At 48.2% G+C, this 18063-nt stretch overlaps 1 protein-coding gene across 3 annotated transcripts in view; it reads right to left on the bottom strand.

The window, feature by feature from the left end:
* Positions 1 to 1397: 1397 nt before the first annotated feature.
* SRGAP3 (SLIT-ROBO Rho GTPase activating protein 3) overlaps positions 1398 to 18063 on the bottom strand; it is a gene marked incomplete at both ends in the record, with an annotated part of 211084 nt that continues 194418 nt past the window's right edge. For all 3 annotated transcript variants that reach the window (XM_080914537.1, XM_080914536.1, XM_080914538.1), the window contains 7 exons: positions 1398 to 1811; positions 5803 to 6130; positions 8609 to 8758; positions 9965 to 10145; positions 13752 to 13831; positions 17357 to 17584; positions 17788 to 17893. In XM_080914537.1, coding sequence (XP_080770663.1) covers positions 1398 to 1811; positions 5803 to 6130; positions 8609 to 8758; positions 9965 to 10145; positions 13752 to 13831; positions 17357 to 17584; positions 17788 to 17893 — 1487 coding nt within the window. The remainder of the gene's footprint in view (positions 1812 to 5802; positions 6131 to 8608; positions 8759 to 9964; positions 10146 to 13751; positions 13832 to 17356; positions 17585 to 17787; positions 17894 to 18063) is intronic.

The raw sequence follows: 18063 nt of genomic DNA, 5'->3' as shown, positions 1-18063 counted from the left end.
AGAATCACGTACCTTGTTTCTACCACCGTGTTTTGTCTACACTGACTGCTTTAGAAGGAATGGAAGGAGAGGATGGGAAGAGAGAGGGTGGGGAGCGCTGCCATGTTCACAGAATCCCAGCCTACAGTGTTTCCTAGCACAGTCCTCCTAAGATGGAGGCCAAGGGCTGACTGGGCACTGGAGGCTCCAACAGGGAGCAGAGCGTGGTGTGGACTGCTCTGGAAAAAACATGGTGTGGCCGAACACCTCCTTGCCCATTTAGTTCTCAATCTAACAAGGCATAATCAGTAGAGTGAGGAGGAAGGTAAACATTAGCTATTTGATGAGAGAAGGAAAGCTTGTATAATCACCGCAGATTTATCTCTCCAGCACTTCTAGGGGTTGAACTAACTCATACTTCTGTTTGGGGTGTTTGTTTGTTTGTTTGCTGTTCTTTTCCCCTCAACCACAGGTCATGCTGTGCTAGGATGGTACCCAGCACCTCAGCATCCTGATTCAGCATACAAACTCCAGGGTCTTCACACCCACTCCCCCTCTGCCTTTTGGGGTAAAGTTGACCTTTGGCCTCCGGGTGACAGGGCAGGGTCTCTGGGGGGTGTGTGAAGGGTTTTCTATGAAGGGTTCCCCACCTTTAGGAACAGCCTGCTTAGGGGTACTGCCTGCCCCCCCTTTCCTTGGGGATGGCAGACTGTTCTGGAAGGCCACGACTTCTGGAGACAGCTGGAGACTGTTTCTGGTTTTGTGTCTCTGCAGGTTAGTGGTATATTGCTTCTTTCGCAGTTACTGTGGGGCCTCTAAGTTCTCCCAGAGAAGTCCCTGCAAATCCCACTGAGTAACAGTGGGAAATGTTTGGTGGCATGGGTCTGAGGTAAATCTAAGTTTCATAAAAAGAAAAAAGAAAAGGAGCGTCTATATACAGTTAGCATGTGTGTATGTCCAGCTCTCTAGTATATGTATATAGATGCATAAATATATATATATACACACACCTACAGACACATACGTACACATATGCGTATATATGCATGTATTTATATACACACACATATATACGTATGTAGAGAATATCGATAGAATAATTTTCCAGTGACAATATGAGAAGCTGGTAAGCATCTGCCTCAATCTTAGGAAACACTGTCCTTGGGACTGATCTTGCTCCAGCATTCCTTGGCATGTCTCTTTGCTCACAAGAGGTCTGCGGCATTCACATGGCTGTGTAGTAGCTGCAGCTAACGCCTGGGCCTCTGCTCTCCACAGACATATACCCTCCCAGGCTGACCTTCTAGGATCTGCCCTCCAAGGCCAGGAGATCCCTGGGAAGCAAGTGGAAGCCACGGAGGCCACTCTAGGCCTTGGTGTGCTGCAGTGGGCCACAGCGGTGTCACGGGTCCTGTAGGTCACATGGTACCAGACTTGTCTGAGGAGCTATTAGGGAACATCTTCTCTGTAGGTGTCACTGCCGGGCTGCCCACACCTGAGCTGCTGCTGCTGCTTGACCGGTGCTGGACCACAGGTCTGACTGGACGCATGGGGGGTGGACGCAGCTGGGCCCCAGCCAGGCGAGCTGACAGGGCTGGCTTGAAGGTGGTCATCATCTCAGTAGATGAGCTGCTGCTTCGGCGCATGGCAGCATCGGGGTCTCGGATGACAATGGTGTGCAGGGGGCTGGCAGGCTCTGAGCTGATGGGGCCTGGTGGATTCTTCAGGGGCTCTAGGGTGTCCAGTACCACATCTGGTGCCTGCTTGACAGTGTTCTGTCTCTCAAGTTCCCGCAACTCATGAAGAGCCGTGCTCATGGTCTTCTCGATGTCCTGGGGACAGAGAGGGCTCTGGTCAGCAGTGTCTTCAGAACTACTAGCCAATTCAAGACCTTCCAAGGGGTGTTTCCTAGAAGCCCTATTATCCAGAGGGGAGATCAGATCCCAAGGGTGTCTTGTAACCAACTCAGGGAATCAGCATGAGACTGCTCTATACCTGTCCTGCATAGGACGTCACGTTTATGAAGGCAGATCAGGTTATGGCAGACATTCAGTCAAAAACTGACTCTGCTACCTCATTGTTATGGGACTGCATTGACCTCTCTGACCCTGAGAATTCTCACTGGTGAACTGCAGACAATTATAATACCTACCTCAGAAGGTTGAGGGATGTATAAAATGATCAGGTCCTGGCAAAGAGATGGGCATGGCACCTGGCACATAGTAAGTACTCAGAAACAGTAATAACAATCCCTATAGCAATGATACCTAATGCTGAGCACTTAGCCAAAACTTTTAATAGTTTATGGATAGGTAGGGACAGCTGTTACACTCAATTCCCACATAAGGAAACTGAAGCTCAGACTAGCCAAGCACCTTGCCCAGGGTCACATAGCTAAATAACAAGACAATCCAAGTCAGAACCCAGGCAGTCTGTTTCCAGAGTCTCTATTCTAGCCACTGTGTTGTTGTTTTGTTTTATTTCATTAAAAGTCCTTTGTCTTAGAGGTAGGATGGCCTGTTGGTTAATAAAACTGGTTACTTTTCCAAAGAACCCAGGTTCAATTCCCAGCACCCACACAGTGGCTTATAACAGTGCTGTGCCTCCAGTCCCAGGGGTCTGTCACCCTCACTTGCCTCTGTGGGAACTGGGCACATATGGATAATAGATATCCATGCAGGTAAAACACCTATATGTGAAATCAAATGGAAATAAAAGTCTTTCATTTTAACACATACAGATATTGAAAGAATTCATACTCCACCTACAGAATTGTATGCCAGTTTTAAAAGTTAAAAAGAAATCCTTGCCCAAAGGGAAATGGTTACCTACAGAACATATATTGTACATCCTAGAATGACAGGAGAACCACTTTTCTCCCAGCATTATGATCTAAAAGGCTTGTGTCTTATTTAAAACATGGGAAAATTTTAAATGGCATATAGTTGTATCTGTAGGCTCATCGAATAGAGAATAACTCAGGTTTCAGAGGCGTGGCACACCAGGCCAGCCCGAGCTCCTTGGCAAGCTGGGCAAACACGGGCCACTCTGAACTGCACTCCGTCCATCTGCTGAGTGCCCACTCTTGCCGTAAAGATGTGGTGAGAGGATGCAGGAGGAAACCTGCCAGTGGTCAACCAACTCCTCAGAGTTCATGTCCCTGTTCATGGGGCTTCTGATGAGGCTGCCACCATATCTAGCCGATGTGGGAGAAGCTGCTCAGGCTGGTCTGACCAGAACCCACGGAGGGTTCAAGGGACATGTCTTAAAACTTCCACTTGCAGGTGCCATGCCCACTCTGAGCAAGGTTGGCACTAAGGACTACTTGCTCTTAAGTAGACTGAGGCCAGCCCTGGAAGAAATGCATGGCTCTGGGGAGGCAGATGGGGCTGGAGCCTGGAGACACTGAAGAGGTTTCTATCCACTGAAGTTCTTAACGTTCTCCTTTCTGGATCTGCAGGCATCCTCCTTCCTGCCAGACTCCAGAGTTTGCCCACCCAGCCTCTTGATCACCTCACTGTACCAGTCTATCCCATTTGCTTTCTATAACCTGCCAATGACCTAATGCCAGTTTTATGCCTCCCCATTATGTTTAACTCTTTGCACACGGTGCTAGCAGCTTGGAGTCTTTGGGAGTTTCTTTATCCTGAGGTTCAGTTCTAAGTGACTGCAGGCTGGGCTCTTCTCCCTGACTATCCACTGTCCACACGCTGTGCAGGGTCACCCCAACCTCCGACATTGTTCTGGGACTTAGTCTCCTGTTGTCCCTGCAATCCCCTCTGTTTGCTTTAATGCAACAGGAGCTGAAAGAAATAAGTGTCAATAACTAAAATGGCATTTTCTCATCTCCCCATCTCCAGGAGAATGTGAACGGGAAAGACAGAAAGCTCAGCGACAGATGGGCTGAAGGGTTTAGGCTGCAGCCTTGCATTAGTCTGATGAGGAATGCGTAAGTGTGCCAGGTGAAGCTGCAGGCAGGCACTGGGGGGACCGAGAGACACCCTTGGGAAAGTCCTCATTTTTCACTTCCTCCCCACTTCAGATGACAGTGTTGCACATTTCTGTAACAGTCTCATTACTAGAGCTTTAATTCTACATTGTTCAGGGCATTTGGAGACCACGGAATCTAGGGTGAATCCATCTCCTATTTGGTGATCTCCACACCACCTTCCCTTTGACTCAGAGATGAAGTTGAGCAAGTGGGTAGCTGGCCAGTGTCTTCCCGACTGTTTCCATAGTTTCCCGTGAGCTTCGGTTTCATTTCCATTGGTGAAAAGCACTATCCAGTTAGAGTGTGCATGCACACTGACAATACGCATAGTATTGGTAAGTGTATTTCTTGGGTTAGGCTAACAAAATGCTCCTCAAATAAAACTAAGGAAGTCTGACGATGGGGTACACTCTGTTCTGCTGGAGATCCACAGGGCACAACAAACTATTACAAAGCTCCAGAGCGTCTTGTCAATTATACCCCTCTACTTAGTCAGAGTACCACAGCATAAATGATGCTAGCTGCAGAATGCCCCTCATCCCACGGCATCATCTTGCGGTCTGTGATGTGTTAGGCACAGTGTCCCAGACTGCATTTGCGTGTCCACGTAAAGGGCCCAAGTCAGTTTTAGAAAGCCCCTGCCCCGTTGTGACTGGCAGAGAGTCTTTAGAAGATTCTAGGTGCTAGGGTGATGGTTCTCAAAAGATTAGCCTTCAAGGGTAGAAGGCCAAGTTGACTGTCTCCTCTGCTTGGCCAATGCCAAGTTACCGACCCCAAGGACTCTCTGGAAGGCACTAATATATGAGGTAAAGGCCACGTGTGGACTTCTAGCTGGTGGTGCATTGCGTCCAGTCAGGACATTCTCTGAGGATCTTCCCTGGACTCTTGTAAGAATGTGCTCACAAGATCACAGGCTCACCTCACTCAAAGGCTATCAGCATAACAGATTACCCCCAGCCTGCAGGATCTGCTAGGCCCTGTTATCTCTTAAGTTAGAGACAATATCAAGAGAGGTATGTAATGGACCGTTGTCCAAAATTACAGCTAGGGGGATAAGAATGGAGACTTCTGGGAACGTAATGTCAAAAACAGATGTGACCAGTGATGTGAACTGGTAAACAATGCATGGTGCTGTTCATCTGGCCAGTGGGGGGAGGGGACAAAGAGAAAAAAAAAAAACACCCACCAAAACCAAACAGGAAACACTATGAAAGAGCCTGAGATAATCTTCTATTCTGCTTCAGCTGTTTAGTCCCGCCCACCTCTCGGGTCTCAGGTCATATCCTCCTGGTGCATCATTTCCAAACTATAGACTCTCAAAATATGATGCACCTCGTACTTATTAAAGATTCGCAGCCTAGCTGCTGTTTTGGGTTGGCGTTTCTCTTTAACTTTAAGCTCATATGGGCAGAACCAAAGTACATCGGGTCTCCACTGTACTTCATTGTACGTGGTAGATGTCACCCAACAGATGTCCAGTCAAGACTCATCAATAAATGAACGAAGGAGGCATTTATGTATGCATGCATGTAGAGATGAATAGATACATGCATGGACACATGGACACCATAGTCTCTTGTGGAGAGGTCTGCCATTGCCTCTGCCCCATAACCCAGCTACACTCTCTTCAGCCTGGCCACTGGAGGTCGGGGGAGGGTCTTCCATTCCTTACAAGGGCCATAGCTAGTGGCATGGAAAGGAAGCCAACACCCTGCCTTGTCTGGCTCTGTCTCAAGTTCCACCAAAGGCCACTGTGGTACCCACTCAGCACTTCCCACCCTCTGTCCCATAGGGTGTCTCACTAGCCTAACTGTCTTCTGTGGGGCCCTTACTTCTGCCAGGGCCTCAGCCTCCAGGGACTTGTGGTCCCCTAGGCTGCTGTGCCGTGTGGAGCCGCAAGTCGACCTCATGGAGAGCCCTTCTGTCAGCGCCTTCTTGTCAGGGTAGTTGATGCTTCCGGCGCTCCCGAATGTTGCCATCCTCCTCTTCTCAGGGCTCTCAATCCGTCCCCGGCTGAGGGGGATTTTGTGGGGGCTGCTGGGGCAGGCAGCAGCTCGGGGTGGCGTGTCTATGCTGGGACCCAAGCCCCGGGGTGGGCTGTGTGTGTCGCCCCCACTTCGGCGCCTGGGGATGGCCGCTCCGTCGGACCGTAGTCGCACCCTGCAAAGGGGCCAGGGGCAGGAAGCATGGGGCAGAAGTCAACCCTAGCCAGTCTCAGAATGCCCCAGCCAACCCCCAAGGCACAGCTACAGGTAAATCTAGAGGAGCAAGCACAGTGAAGCCTCATTCAGCCATAATGTACACTTTAGCAAATAAAGGGTGGGCTTAGACCTGTGACGCCTCCCCAAAGGGAAGAGTAACCTGGCCCAGGGAGGAATTGGAAGAGTGGGAGCCAGACTGGGGGCAGCAATGCTGCGGACCAGATTCTAAGGTCAGGTGGATTCTGAGGTCAGGTTGGAGCAGGAAGATTTCAAACCGGAAATGCTGTGGCTAGCTAAGGTCATAGACTGTCTGACGCCTTTCCGATTCTAGCTGGGTTTGAAACACCGAGGCTTGACTGTACCAAAAAGCCACAGTAAGCACGGAGGGAACCCCTGGGAACAAGACACCTGTTCACCTCTGTCACCCACCAACCTCCCCAGAGCAGGGTTGTCTATCCGGCTTTCCCAGCTCTTGGAAAACAAGTCGTTGAAGAATGAACTCGCGGTTGTAAAATGTGCCTCGTGTCTATGGGTACCTCGTCCACCTCCAGGTCTCTACTGGTGTAAAAGGGTATGAGCTGCTTATGGGGCAGGGGGAAGGAGGGCTCAAGCCTTTGACCCACGTCCGCCACAGTTTCCCTGTATTCTCCCAAGTCCATGCTGGGAACCAGATACATCGACAGACTGTCTTTCATTAGCCCACATTTGTGTGGGTTTAAAAATAAAGTAAAGATCGCTTCTCTTATCGAAGTCACCCAAGATATAGAGGCCTTCATGAGGGGATGAGGGTAGGGAGGAATGGGGTACTGGGAATGGGCCAAGTTCCACGGGAATGGTGACAATTCAACCCCTCTGCTGCCAGCAAAGCTAAGCAAGCCTGTGGATGCCCCAGTAGGACCAAAGCATAGGTGTTGGGGAGGAAGAGGCTTTGAGAAAGGAAAAAAGAAAGATGAGCAAGGGAGGAGGGGAGAGAGACAGGAGATGATATGGTCCCCTAGGAGCAGAGGACCATGCTGTTCTCATCGGTGGAGCCCAGTCTTTGACTTCTCCGTGGATTCTATCATTCTGCACTGTCCAAAGCTGAACTTGGCTCTAAAAAGAGGCACCAGGACCTCAACTAAAATAAATTCTCCAGTATGCTCCCATTGTATGCTGACACAGGTGGCTTCCAGTCTCTGAAAAGACTGGGTTGATCACATGACCCTCCTGCTGCAGGAGTGAGGTGGGGTGAGGGTGCACAGACTTGACATCCTAAGAGGACACAGGGTTGGGGGTGAAGCAGAGTGACAGGCTGTTAGCTTTCTCTCTTTTCCGGTCCCCAGGATGACTTGCACAGCTCCGTGCTGGTAGAAGGGTCATGTGAGGTAGCCCAGCCTCGGTGAAGAAACCAGCAAGTCTGCTCCCACCAAACAGGTGGGCGGAGTCGGGTATCAACTTTCGCTGGCACAAAAGGAGGTGTGAGCTCTCTGTTTAAGTGGTGTGTTTCAGGGAAGGGGGACTGTGGGAGCTTTAGATTTTTAAAAATATTGTATAACAAACCCTCTCCAGCAGAGAGCTGGAAGGGTACAGGATCTGGAGAGAGGAAGAAAAGCACTCACCAAATTCTCTCTTCTTTTCTCTCTTTCTCTCTCTCTCCCTCGCTCTCTCCTCCCTGTCTGTCTGTCTATCTATCTATCTATCTATCTATCTATCTATGTCTCTCTATCTCACTCTCTTTCTCTGTGTATGTATGTATGCATGCACACATCTCTCTCTCTCTCTCTCTCTCTCTTTCTCCTCCCTCCCTGTCTATCTATCTATCTATCTATCTATCTATATATATATATATATATCTACATCTCTCTATCTCACTCTCTTTCTTTCTCTGTGTATGTATGTATGCATGCACATCTCTCTCTCTTTCTCTCTCTCTCTCTCTCTCTCTCTCTCCTCCCTCCCTGTCTATCTATTTATCTATCTATCTACGTCTCTCTATCTCACTCTCTCTTTCTTTCTCTGTGTATGTATGTATGCATGCACACATCTGTCTCTCTGTCTCTCTCTTTCAGTATTATTATATTAAATTTTCAAGGCAGTCTTAGAGATCTATCTCTGTCTCTCTTTTTCATTATTATTATATTACATTTTTAAGACATCTTACTATGTGGTCAGGCTGGCCTATGATTATTATTTAAAATAAACAGTTCTATGATCCTGGCCTATGTCTTCTTCCTCCTTCTTCAATGCCCCTCCGTTCTACCTCGAAGCTGGGTGGCTCACACCTAGAGTCCTTGGGTCCTCCCAGCCAGCCCACCCGGCTGTTCCCAGTGTCACAGCTTATAGAATCAAGGTGCTCTAACAGCTGTCTCCTCCCCTTCCTGCCCTCTTGTTTCTCCTAATTCAGACACAAACAAACAGATGGATACTAGCGAGACAAAAATAAACCCATGTTTCCTACCGGCCCATCACCCCCCCAAAGCCGTAATCAGAGATGTGCTCTGTGGGGGACTGGAGGTCATTCTTGGAGGAGGCCTTGTCATCCAGCAGTGGCCCACTGCTAGCCTCACTGTCAGCCTTTTGGCTCAGGCTATCGGAGAAGGCATCGTCCCTGTGGAGGAGAGAGACGTAAGTTGGAGGTGGTTGCCATCCTCTGAGGATGCTCAGAACTCCTCCACAGCTGTCTGCACATACCTATGGCTACACCAGCAGCCCAAGGTGAGCACCTTCCCTCCACACACACCTACAGTGATGCTCCCATAGCCAGGCTCCCTGACAGGTGGTTCCCTTGCATTCCACTCCTGTATCACTGTTTTATTTTTCCCCTTTCCTAGCTCGCTCTCTTAGACCCTTTCAATGATGGAGACAGGTTGAGGAAATGGGTGTTGAAATCTGCAAGCTGGGCATGGGATACTGAGTGCTCAGTCTCTCAGTATGCTGAGTTTCCTATGGCTTCATGAAAAGTGGTTCAGAGCCAAGCAAGGGAGGAAGGTCTACCTCAGCCCCTTATCTTCCTATCTGCAGTGCAGGGTACTTGTGAGGTAGCCCCTGCTTTAAGGGTGCCCTGCCAGTTTCCTTCTATAACCTTCTCCTTCCAGTGACTTGCCCTTGCTGTCAGAGGCCTGTGAAATCCAGGGCTGCCAGATGCCCCGCTATTACGGATCCCCTTTCTCATTCTCTTGGCCTTGGCCTTCACTCAAGCTCAGAACGTTCTCTCCGATGTCACAACATAGGCTTAGGCTTTCCTTCCTGTGGAGTTTGGCTCCATAGCTGCTTCCAGGACAGGTCAGCTCTGTGGAGCCTGTCCAAGCTGGAAGGGAATGAGGGAACCCCAGACAAAGTGTCGATTTCTTGAACTTTCTGACAGTGTTGGATTCTTGGGATGTGTGGTTTTCTTTAACTCCTCAAATCGTTAAGAATGATGCCTGGTTAAAGGAGGGTGAGGAATGTTTCTTTTTCTCTATTCCCTTTGAAGGTCACATGTGGAATAAAGAACTGAGGGTTGGTGAGCTGATCACTGGCTATAGGAAAAACCCTAGACAGTGGAGGGATACGAGACTACGGGATGTTAATGACCATGAGTGATGACTCTATACCTAATACTATCTCTGTATCATCTGAAGGAAGAGCAACTGCATACTTCTTCTGTGGATTTGCACAGAAATGAAAGAAAATTAGGGGGAAAAATCATTCTTAGAGATTATCAAACATACTGAACCTGGGAGAACACATTCCCAGTATTCCCCTTCCACTGCCCGTTCCAGACATCACTAATCTATTACCTCATTCTTCACAGAAGGCCCCAGTTCTCACTCACATGTCCTGTACAACTATGTACTGATGAGGGATGAGTCCATCTACGCCATTGTGACGGCCCTCCCACCAGTCCTCGGAGGCACGGTGGTACAGGAGTAGTGAGGCCCCTTTTTTGAAGGATAGTTCACGAGGGGACCGCCCCACATAGTCAAACTTAGCGATGGCCTCGATCTGCTCCACTTCTGGAAGAAAATCAAGAGAAAAAGCATCTGTGAGGTCATGGGCGAGCCCGGGACTTGTGCAGCCTTGGCTTCAGAGAGGAAACATGGGCAGCAGGTTTGATGAACACATGTGGGCTGGGGCTCAGGACCCCAGCGTTCTAGGTTCAGATTTCTTCCCACTGTTTGATCTTAGGCAAGCCATGTGATTTCTCAGAATGTCCACTGAATACCAGGCTCAGTGGCATAGACCTGGAATCTCAGCATTTTGGAGCCCAGGACAGGAAGAGTGTGAGCTTGTGACCAGTCTGGGTTACATAGTGATAACCTATCTCATAAGAAATTAAATGAGTAAACAAATCTAAAATGTCCATAGGCCAAAACAAGCCAGATCCTTGTTTTCCACTGCGTAATTTCAGAAGCCAGTTCAGTCAGGTGTGGTAATACACACCTATCATCCAAGCACTTGGGAGGTAGAGGTAGGATGACAGGAATTTAAAGCTAGTCTGAGCTACATGAGACCCTGGATCAAGTGTGTGTGTGTGTGTGTGTGTGTGTGTGTGTGTGTGTGTGTGTGTGTGTTTGAAAAAAATTCTGTTTCTTCTACACTTCAGTATGTATTCCATGCCCACTTTCCCATGGGGTCTTTTCTCCCTGGTCCACTTTACACGTAAGACCCCACTCTGCCTGCAGCAGCACTAGATCCCCCTCTCTGCTCACTCATGCTGGTTTCCACGGCTCTTTTTTCCTTCTCTCTCTCTCTCTCTCTCTTTCTTTTTTCCTTTGTCATGCTGGGGATGGAACCCAGAGCTTCACACGCACTAGGCAGCCACTCTCTCATTCTTACTGCCGAGCCACACAGTCAGCCTTTCAGTGGCTCTTAACCGTGCAAACGGTGAGTGAAAATAAGGACACCGCGCAGTCAAGCTCACAGATGCAGCCAAAGCCCTGCCCTAGGTGGAATGTAGAGTTGCAAATGGCGGTGCTAAGAAAAATCCTAAATCAATAACCTCCACCTTCACCTTAAAAAACAGGAAGTGCGGGGGATGGAGCGATGACTCAGTGGTTAAAGGCAGGCAGCTCTCCAGAGGACCTGGGTTTGATTCCTAGCACCTATATGTTAGCAGTTCCAGAGGATCTGGCATCCTCTTCTGGCTGCCGAGGGCACTTCATGCACGTGGTACATAGGCACACATGCAGGAAAAACACTAAAAATAAATTTAAAATCTAAAAAAAAAAAAAAATTGTTAAGACATTAGAAGTAACAAACTAAACCCAAACAAGCAGAAAAGGATGTGACGGTAACGAGAGTGGAACTAAATGAGACAGAGACTAGGCAACTAGGTGAAAGTCCAAGCTGCTGTTTTGAAAATGATCAATCAAGTTAACAAATCTTTGGCTAAGTAAACTAAGAAAATAAGAATGAAAAATTACATTAATCAAATATAAGATCAAAAGTGAAAGAGGAATACTAATGTTATTACTTTGAAGGGAAAAGAGGTATCATAAAGAGACATTACCAACAACTATATAACAACAGACTAGAAAGTTGGATAAAATGCGCACATTTCTAAAAATTACAGACTACTGAAGCCGGCTTGAGAAATAGGATATCTGGGGCCAATGAGATGGCTCAGCAGGAAAGGCTGTTTGTTGCCAAGCCCAAAATGTGAGTTTGATTGCTGAGCCTTACGTGGTGGAAGGAGAGAACCAAACCCTGCAAGCTGTCCTTCAACCTCACAAGTACAAGCCATGACATGACCCCAGCCCCAATAAACAAATATTAAAAACAAATAATGTCGGGCTAGTAAGATGACCTCAGTTCTCAAGCTACATACAGTGGTGCACATCTGTAATCCGGCACTCCGGTGGTGGGAAGGGATGAAAGACAAGAGAACCATCAAGATGCTCCCAGGCCAGCTAGCCTGTCACGTGCAGCAGCAGAAACAAGAGAAAGGGGAAAGATGTCCTATGACTTCTACATGCACGCCATGTCATGCATGCGCCTGCCTGTCATACATGGACATGCACACATGCCAAGGACATATTTTATGGGAAGAAAAAAGGAAACCTGAATGAGTCTCCAAGAGAATGAACCACCCATCAAAGCGCTACTCAGAGAGAAGTGCCCAGCCCCATTTGGCTTCATTATTGGACTATACTGAACATTTAAACAATAATGATTATTCACAGAGTCATCCAAAAAGCATAAGATGGGGCACTTGGCAACATTTCATGAAGCAAGTATTATCTAACACAAATCCTGGACTGTATCACCAGGAAACTGCAGGCTGACCACTTATGAATATGGATGAAAATGTTCTCTACAAAATATTAGCAAACTGGATGCAGGGGTAAGTAAAGGAATCATGCTCTATGCCTGAGGACAGTTTATCTCAGAATGTAAAATTGTTTCGCATCTAAACATTCAGTGAATGTATCCCATCTTATCAGTGAAATTGAAAGCACAGAGGACTAGAATGAATAAAGAAAAGCATTTGGCAAACATCTAACACCTTTTCCTAACAAAACACTTCCCAACAGGAACAGAAGAAAGCTTCTTTGACTTGACAAATGCGCCTCCAAAAACCTCACCGCTGACTGGGAGAGAGGTGGCTCAGCTACTAAGAGCATTCGCTGCACAATCATGAGGACTGGAGTTCAGATCCCGGGATCCAGGAGACAAGCCAGGCATCTGGCAACACACCTGTGACCTCAGACCCCAGCTCTGAGAGGGACGGAGACAGAGTGTCACTGAGGCTTACTGGCTTCCAGTCCAAGTGAAAATATGTTAGCCCAGGTTCAGGGATTCTGCCTTACAGAAGACGCACAACAACCCCTTCAAGTCTTCATGTGTGTGCCATGTGAGTACACATATGCATGAAAATGCACTTACACACAGACACTCACAAAAAAGAAGTCCCTGTGTGGTTCTGATCTAGACTCTTCCCTCTCTGCCTAGTGGGTAAGGAGGCCTGAGCCACTTCACTCAGATTCCGCATCTGTGTGGTCCAGTTTCCATGGAAACCAGCATGACTCTGTTCCTCATCTGGCTGGAGTAGAGGAATCAGGTGGATGGAACCCTTCCCCTCTCTCTCTCTCTCTCTCTCTCTCTCTCTCTCTCTCTCTCTCTCTCTCTCTCTCACACACACACACACACACACACACACACACACGTACATCTGTTTCTCTCCACAGTCCTCACTACTGAGGTAATTCGCAGGTGCCCCTGCACTGGCTGACTCACTGTCAGTCTGTTCTTAAGGAGCTGCTTCCAATCTGTTCAGGTGTGCTGAAAATGCCTCAAGGACTCACCTCATTCATGACTGTGTCCTAGGTCCCAGCAAAGGCCTGGTGCAGAGCAGATCCTCGGGACCCAAGCAGGACACACAGAGGACAACATGGGCCGGGAATGGTAGGTAGTGAAGGCACAGCACCCACCAGGATCCGAGCGGGCCTGTGCTGGGACCCAAGGCATGTATAAAGGCTTTCCTGGGTCCCTCTCCATGCTGAAGGGCATGCTGTACTGACTGGAGAGCTGAGAGGCTGTGAGGCCGGCCCTGTGGCTGGCTGGAGTAAGCAGGAGAGGTCCGGGTGAGGTTTTTGGCCTAGACCTTCTGTGCTACTCACCTTCATCACTGGTGTGAGGCTCCGTCCCATTGTCATGGTCAACTTCATCAATGGTCCCCGGCTCACTGTGTGGGCTGTCACTGTAAACAAACACAGGAAGAGGATCTGTTGCGGATGGGAGTTCCTGAATACTCCCTTACTGACCCCGAGCTACAGAACTGACCAGATTGTGATAGGCTTGAGTATGTGGCCCACATGTATTGGAAATGTCATTCCCAATGTCACCAAGTTTGGAGGTATAATCTAAGCAGAGGCAATGAGGCCACAAGGGCTGTGTTAACAGAAATTGACTGGTGTCAATCAAGACATGGGTTAGCTATCATGAGAGCCAAGTGACACCTTTTGGCTTTCTCGTTTGTTTCCCACTTCCTTCCCTTCTGTCTTCCACCATGGGACAATGTGACATGAAGGCCCTCACCATATGTACTATATACACCTCTTAGTTTCCAGAACCTTGAGCACATAGATTGCAGTTTATTATAGATGACTCAGACCCAAGTATTCTAGTAGTGGGCCGAAACAGTTACGTGTTCAGTGAGATCCAGATGGCAGCGGCAGTGGTAGACCGAAAGCTTCTGGAAGCCAAGACTTTGCTCATAGTGTGCGTGTGCGTGTTCGTGAGCACATGTGCGTCTGCACCTGTGTGTATGTGTACAAGTGCATGTCTGTATGTGTGCATGTATGTGTGTGTATGTGTGTGTATGTGTGTGCATGTGTGTGTAGTCTTCTTCAGCATATCAACTGGGTTTATACATCACTACACTAAGTAGGAAGGATACAATGACAAACCAAGTGAACCAGGTCCCTCAACGTACCGCTCACATTCTAGGGAGAAAAAGTGCTCAGTGCACTGAACAGTTGCAAGATGAAATAAGGATTTCTAAGGAAGAGACAGGCTGAGCAGGAGGGGAGAGCGGCGGAGGGACTGACATGGAGTGATCGGGGTGGCTGTTTAGAGGAGCTGACATTCATGATACCGTTAAAAAAGAACAGCGCGCTCTGGGCAGCTCTGCTGGTGGTATCTGACATGTACAGAGCCTGGCTTTCATCTCCAGCACGGTACGAACCTGGCCTGGCAGTGCATGCCTGTAATCCCAGCTCTCAGAGGTTCAAGTGAGCTTCTGCTATACAATGAGTTTGGGGCCAGTCTGGGCTACAGGAGCCTCTGCTTTCAAAAGAACAAAAAGAAAGTAGACTGTATTGTGAAAAATCCCCCATTCCCATCAGGATCAGATCCAAGTCGAGGACATCAGAACTGGCCTCCAGATGACCTGTGGAACCTGGCACCTCTCCACCCTCCTGTCACATACTCCATGTCAACAGACCGAGCCACTCCTCATTCTCCTGAGGGCTCCAGGCCTAGGACTGTCTTGGCCCAGTCCTCTGTGAGTTGGCTCCAGTTTAAGCTGCTAGTTTGGATCTTTTCTTAACCTCCTTGGGAATCTTTTCCTGGTGGCCTGTGATTGGCTCAGGGACCTCCTTTCTGGAACCAGAGCCTCTCAACACTCCTCCCACTGGAGCTGATCCTGCTCAGGTACCATCCTGCCACCAGGAGATCCAGTCCCCAGAGGATTCTGGATGGGGGACTGGGGGGGTGGGAGGATAGGAGGGTAGGGATGGAGGAGGAGGCAGCATCACTGGGGGAATGAATCTTGTTTACTGTACTGAGACCTTCAGCCTCACCCTCCTTTTTGGTTTTGAAAATGCCTTCAAAATGACCATGTAATGGCTACTTCTCCAGCCTCACAGGAAATGAGGAAAAATGTCAAAGTGGTATGTGTGTATTGTACACTAACAAACGTGTGATTTGTGTGTTTAGCTTCTCTTGGTGAGGAAACTGTGCTTTCCAGAAAGCATTAAGTCTCGCACAGTGTCAGGATAGAGAGCCGCAAGCAGACACCACTGTGACCATGTGCCCTTGTAGCCCTTTGTGTGTCCCTGGGGAGGAATGGTCAACTTTGAAGCAGTTGCTCAAATAAGCCTAGAGAATGGAGGTGATCCAAGCATCCAGGAATGCTTTACTCAGAACCCAAATTCCCACTGGGCATGGCACATCAAGTCTATCATCCCAGCACCTACAGAGGCAGGAGGATCACAAGTTCAAGACTAGTATATGCCAAACAGTGAGACTCTGTTGCAAAAAAAAAAAAAAAACCTGAAATGTCTATGTTCCCTGTAGGCACCTGGAGGAAAGGTAAGTGTATGGCCATGTTGACCTGAGCTGGGGATGACGTGACAACAGGACAGGACCATTTGGCTAGCCTCAAGCAGCATGTTTAACTTTCTCCTCTCTTCATTCCTCCTCCCTCATTGGATTTTTCTTTTTAATTAAAATGTAACTAAACAAAACCCATACAAATTCTACATCCTTGTGAGATATCATATGGCCACTTAATGTATGCACACATTGCGTGATATTTAAACCAGGGGTAAAAGTACCTATTTTCTTACCAATGTTTATTTTATTTTAAAAATTATTTGTAAGTGGGAACAATATGTGTCTGAACCCAGGTGCCTGTGCGGTCAGAAGGCATCAGTTCACCTGGAGCTGTGTATAGACAGCGGTGAGCTGCCAGACTTGGGTGCTGGGAATTGAACGCAGGCCTTCTGTAAGAGTAACAGCAATACGAACTCTTAACTGCTGAGCCACCACTCTATCCCCAACATTAATCTTTTCGTTTTATTTTGGTGCTAAGGATCCAGTTCAGGATCTCCCCCACAGTAAGTATACACCCCATCCCGGGGTTACACCCTAAGCACCACAATCATTTTTTTTTCAGTGTGGAAGCTTTCCTTTGCTCTAGTTTCCTGACACATCTGGTATATTGGTGCTGTCTAGGTAGTCGCTCATTACAACTAAACACATATCCATCTTTTTACTCTTTCAGGCTTAGCTTGAAGATGGAAGCCAGACCTGGGTCTGAAAAGGTTCCTAACTATTTCTCCTTGTACAGAGAATCATAGCAGCTAAGAGAGCTACCCAACTAATGATTATTGGCCTGAGGTGGGGTATACAAAGAAATGAAACTCTGTAAGAAAAGACTCCTGAGTGGGAGGGGTCAGTAACTGGAGGTTCTTATAGGATCATCCACTCCTCTGTTTCCTGAGAAAGGTTACTGGCCAGCCACCATACTATAAGAACCCCTAGGACCCAGAAGAAGCCCTGAAATAACTCTTGGGAAATCTCTACATGAGCAGCTGAGAAAGGGAAGGCTCTTTTTGTGTTGAAGCTGCCCAGAGAGTGGGTGACAAAGCTGGAGCTGCCTTCTGACAGCTACTAAGGGAAGCCAAGGGGTGGAGACTGTCCAATGACATCTGCTGAGCCTCTGGATCCAGCCATGCCTGAAGGTATACCCTTAGAGGTTTCAGTGAAGTAAACTACACTTACACATTGGCTTAGGCTATCGGGAGGCATGTTCTTACTCCTTGTAACTTATGCAATCTTGACCGATGTAGTTGTCTCTCACAATGGACGACTGTAAAGCTTATAAGGAAAACTAGAAACAGTGCCTGTCCCCTAGTGTAATGAGAAAAGCGGAAGGCTTTGGACTGTTTTTAACAATAGGGTGATGCTATTAGGAATATTTAGAGGAAGGATGCCTTACCAGTACTCTTCCCCGCCAGCCATGCATTTTTCGTACACGGGTCCCTCTAGCTCCCGAGGGCTGGGGAAGATGGCTTCATGGTGAATGATGATGGTTTTGATGACTTCATTGACATGCGCCTGGCAGGATACAGGGTCCTGCCCATCGGGGATGTGCATGAGAGTGGGCCCGAAGCAGATGGCCAAGTTGTAGGGATCCATCATGTTCTCATCACTGTACTGGGAAAGGCTAGGAGAGAACAGGAACTCACTGTGCACCCAAAAGGCAAATCTTCCTCCAGAGCTTTTTTCCTTTGGGGTTGGGGAATGGGGACTCAACTCAAGTGCAGAAATTTTTATATTCTGACATATAACAATAGCATTCATAGGAGGCTTGGGACAGCCCTCGGGGAGGAGGCCCACCGCAGAGGGTTCCCCAGGCCAGGTACTCACTGATTGAGGAAAGCAAAGAGGTATCTCATGACCACAATGACCACGCGGGGCAGGGTGATGAGGATCTGCTGGATTGGGTGCACCCTGTCAGCTGGGTTCTCCAGTTCTGTAAGGCACAGAGGGTTCAAGGTGACCATCATCCTTAGAGAGCAAGGCCGTAGATATCTCCAGGCCCCTCCTCCTCCATAAGCTACAGGGACCAGTCATGGTGGCTCTACTCTCAGTTGGAATTCATCTGAGATCCTGGCTAGAGCCAATCAGAATAAGGCAGGTTGT

Source organism: Micromys minutus, assembly GCF_963924665.1.
Source record: "Micromys minutus genome assembly, chromosome: 3".
Classification (NCBI taxonomy): domain Eukaryota; kingdom Metazoa; phylum Chordata; class Mammalia; order Rodentia; family Muridae; genus Micromys; species Micromys minutus.
The sequence above is the reverse complement of the archived record's forward strand: the minus strand, read 5'-3'. Positions and strand labels throughout refer to the sequence as shown.